A 3,334-nucleotide genomic window follows, 5' to 3' on the forward strand; every position below is an offset into this window, starting at 1 on the left:
CTTTACCAGTGGAACCCTGAGAACCCAAACAGGAGTTAACATCAGAGTGATCTCAGCACAAGCAGCAAGGGAAGCAGATGAAGGAAGGATGTGGTTTATAACTACACTACTCATACTTACAAGTATTTGTGCAAGGAATAAAAACACAGCAACACATTCAAAAGTTAACAGTAGTAGGAGTTTAAAACCTCTCCCCAAGCACTTACCTGTGTAAAAGAATCCTGCTCTAGCCAGCTGCTCAGGACACATGTCTGTGTACTGTGGCCAGTTGTGAAATGTAGATAGTCTCACCTCCTCTGTCACCATCTCTGGGTATTCTGGCTCGTTGGGCAGGGCTGTGTCCTCACTGTCTATCCCCTGCAAAAAACTGAGGAACTGCCCATCCACAGTGTCAAACATTTCCTGAAGAGGCAGCATCTCTTGGTTCCCAACATCTTCACCACAAATGAATTTACAGGAAGGGAAGAACTTCAGGTGCTCTGCTGTTGGGCAGTCCCCAGGACTCCAGTCCTTCAGGACCCCCCCACAGCAGAAGCACTGTACTTCATCTCTTGGACCCACAAAGAAGAAGCCAGCCTTGACCAAATCCCGGGGAGAGACGGGAGAGGTGCCGGGCCACTGCCGAAAAGTCCTCAGTCTTCTTGCTTCATTCCTCATGCTGGATTCAAAGAGCTGGCAGCAAGCAGCCCTGAGCTCAGCCTCTTCTGCTGGTGCCTCATCCCCCATGTTCTCCTTCTGCAAGAGAGCATGAGACAACCCAGAGCAGTCAGCTGCATCCCAGGGGTCAGGCAGCACTCACCCTGCGGTATCTGCTGCTCGTCCCTACGCATATTCCAGAAAGCTCCTGGTCTGGTCAAAGCTCAGCTCGTTTGGGCATCACAGCCCAGTCAGAAACCTGGTGCTTCTGTTCTTTGCTGCTGAGCTTTTGCTGAGTCCTCACTCGTGGCTGAAGGGAAGAGCCCAGCACTTTCCCAGCCCCTCGGGCAGCTCACGGGAGAGATGCTGCCAGGAACAGCGCAGGGGGAGGACACAGCCCACGCTGCCTCCCTTGCTGAGGCACTCCAGCTCCCAGCTCCTCATCTCTCTGAGAAATCCCCAGCCATTCTGCTCAGCTTTGAAATTAACATTCAAAAGACTCTGCTTCTTTTTTTCCTACAAACAGATTTTAAAAGGCATGCCATAACAGAGCAGAGAACAGCCACACCCAATGTTCAGTTACAGCCAAGCACTACACAGAATATCAGTAGATTTTTCATGTAATGATTAAACAGTGAATATATAGTGATATCTTTATAAAATATAACTTCTCCAGGACACAGTCAAAAATAATTAGGTCCAGTTCCTAGAGGGAGGTGTCCTTGAAGATAAGAATTTTCTGCCTGTGCTGGTTCTGTGCAGGAGGAAGAGGGAAATTAAGCTCGGAGTGAGTGCCCAGTGATCCAGGTCCTCATCCTAATAAAGGTAACAGCCTTTCCCTGCACAAATAAGAGAAACTGCTCATAATATATCTACATGGCTGGGAAATACACTTTCAAAAGGTCATACAATTACATAAGTGAGAATCAGCATCAATTTAACTACTCACTCCAACAGAATTCCTCTGGAGTGAAGTCACTACACACATGACTGAGTGGTAGGTGACTCAAATCCACTTTTTTGCTTTGTGCCCTGAAAAATCCCTTCACCACTGAATTCAATAGGTCAATTCATCCCAAGAAAGCATTAACTATCTGCTGGTTATCAGAGCTAAACATTTTTAAGGACACAGACCCAAAACATCACACAGGCAAATATTAAATTGTGTGTGTGGGGTGGGGAAATAAATATACACATACACCTAAAATGATCTGGCCTTTCAAAGCTGGCACACCACATTGTTGACCTAACAAAAGACTATTTCAGTGCTCTCTTTTGAGCATGCACATCATACAAAACAATCAAGTGGAGACCAGGAGTATCTCTGAAGTTCTACTCATCTTAGTTAAGTGCTGCAGTGCATTGAGGGGAAAAAAACTTACAAGGCATTTTAGTTGGAAGACCTGTAGCCAGAGTTAACAAATCCATCCTTTGTAAATGTTACGTGTTTAGGGGGACTGTGAGAGCCCAAACAAGTTTGCTGAACCACATGCCTCTTGCAGGAAAAGGCAGCAAGGAATAGGAAGTTTATGAACAATCAAATTTTTTAGTCTGTAATCAGAATCACAGAAAGCAGAGCTGTGAGAAGGCTCCAAAAGCTTGGTTTAGAAACTGCGATTTAATATAACAGTTAAGGACTATATCACTGATACAGAGTAAAATTTATATATGGATGAAAAAAATTATAGTCACTGCTAAGCAGCAGAATTCACAAGCTAAGCAAATTTAGGAGCACACAGTTTTTGAGCCTGCACAGCAGATTTTGCTCTCAGAACACAGAAGAGCAACCGTGAGACTCATTCGTCAGGCTCAGCTCCACAATATCAGTGTTGGGCTCATCTTGGGCCTTAATAACAAGAATTATTGTTCTTAAACTATGGCAAATTATGTTTTCTACCTAGAAGGTGCCTGAGTTATCTCCACCTACTTGCACTTTGGCAATGCACATCAGAGCCAGCCTCACAACAAAAGCAAAGAAAGGCAATTATTATTTCCACCCAAAAGAGCTGAATCAAGCTGGTTTTAAATAAGAGATACAAGATAGAAGAACAAATAGGTTTATCTTGTGCTTATGAAGGAACCCAGTATGGTTTACCTGCATTACAAACATTTATGTGCTCTGTAGAATGTTAACTTAACCAAAAAGGCTCTCCAAACCAAAATGTTATCTTAAATAATTACAACAGCACTACAAGCCAATGTTCTCCCACAATCCACTACTCACCCCTACATAATAACACACTTCCAAAGCACCAGTACAGCTAACAGCAACAATTTACCACAATTAGAACAACAAAGCTAATAAATAAATCAATTTACCTGCAATAGAGTAAAACAAAATGCCTCCAAGAACTAAAACTCTCCCAACCCCCCAAGCTTCAGGCTACCCTCTGCTCTCCCAGGCAAGGCAAGAGCCTTTCTCAGAGAAGCAGAAGACTCCCAAGGTGTAAGTGAGGGCCCCTGCCACAGGGGCCATTTCTAATCCCTCATTTTCCCCAATTGGTTGGGTTTGTGCTGAAATTCTCTCTTGGCTCCACAAGCCAAATTTCAGCTTTGTAAGTGGGAGTCACCAGGGAAAGTTCAGCTCAAGCTTCCTGCTGTGATTCTATAGTAACAGTATTTCTGTGTCTTTTTCAACTTGCTCTCATGTGGTTTGTGCCTTAGATTTTAAAAGAAATTTAAATTTATTAAATATTAT

General features: G+C 43.7%; 1 protein-coding gene across 1 annotated transcript; it reads right to left on the reverse strand.

Annotated features, from left to right (window-relative positions):
• Positions 1–206: 206 nt before the first annotated feature.
• LOC103779312 (baculoviral IAP repeat-containing protein 7-B-like) lies at positions 207–726 on the reverse strand (the record flags this gene model as incomplete). The annotated part of the gene is made up of 1 exon (XM_008946937.1): positions 207–726. A coding segment is annotated over exon 1 (520 nt), but the record flags the coding sequence as incomplete, so codon positions are not given.
• Positions 727–3,334: the final 2,608 nt, after the last annotated feature.

Source organism: Merops nubicus, unplaced genomic scaffold (genome assembly GCF_000691845.1).
Source record: "Merops nubicus isolate BGI_N331 unplaced genomic scaffold, ASM69184v1 scaffold21529, whole genome shotgun sequence".
Lineage (NCBI taxonomy): Eukaryota > Metazoa > Chordata > Aves > Coraciiformes > Meropidae > Merops > Merops nubicus.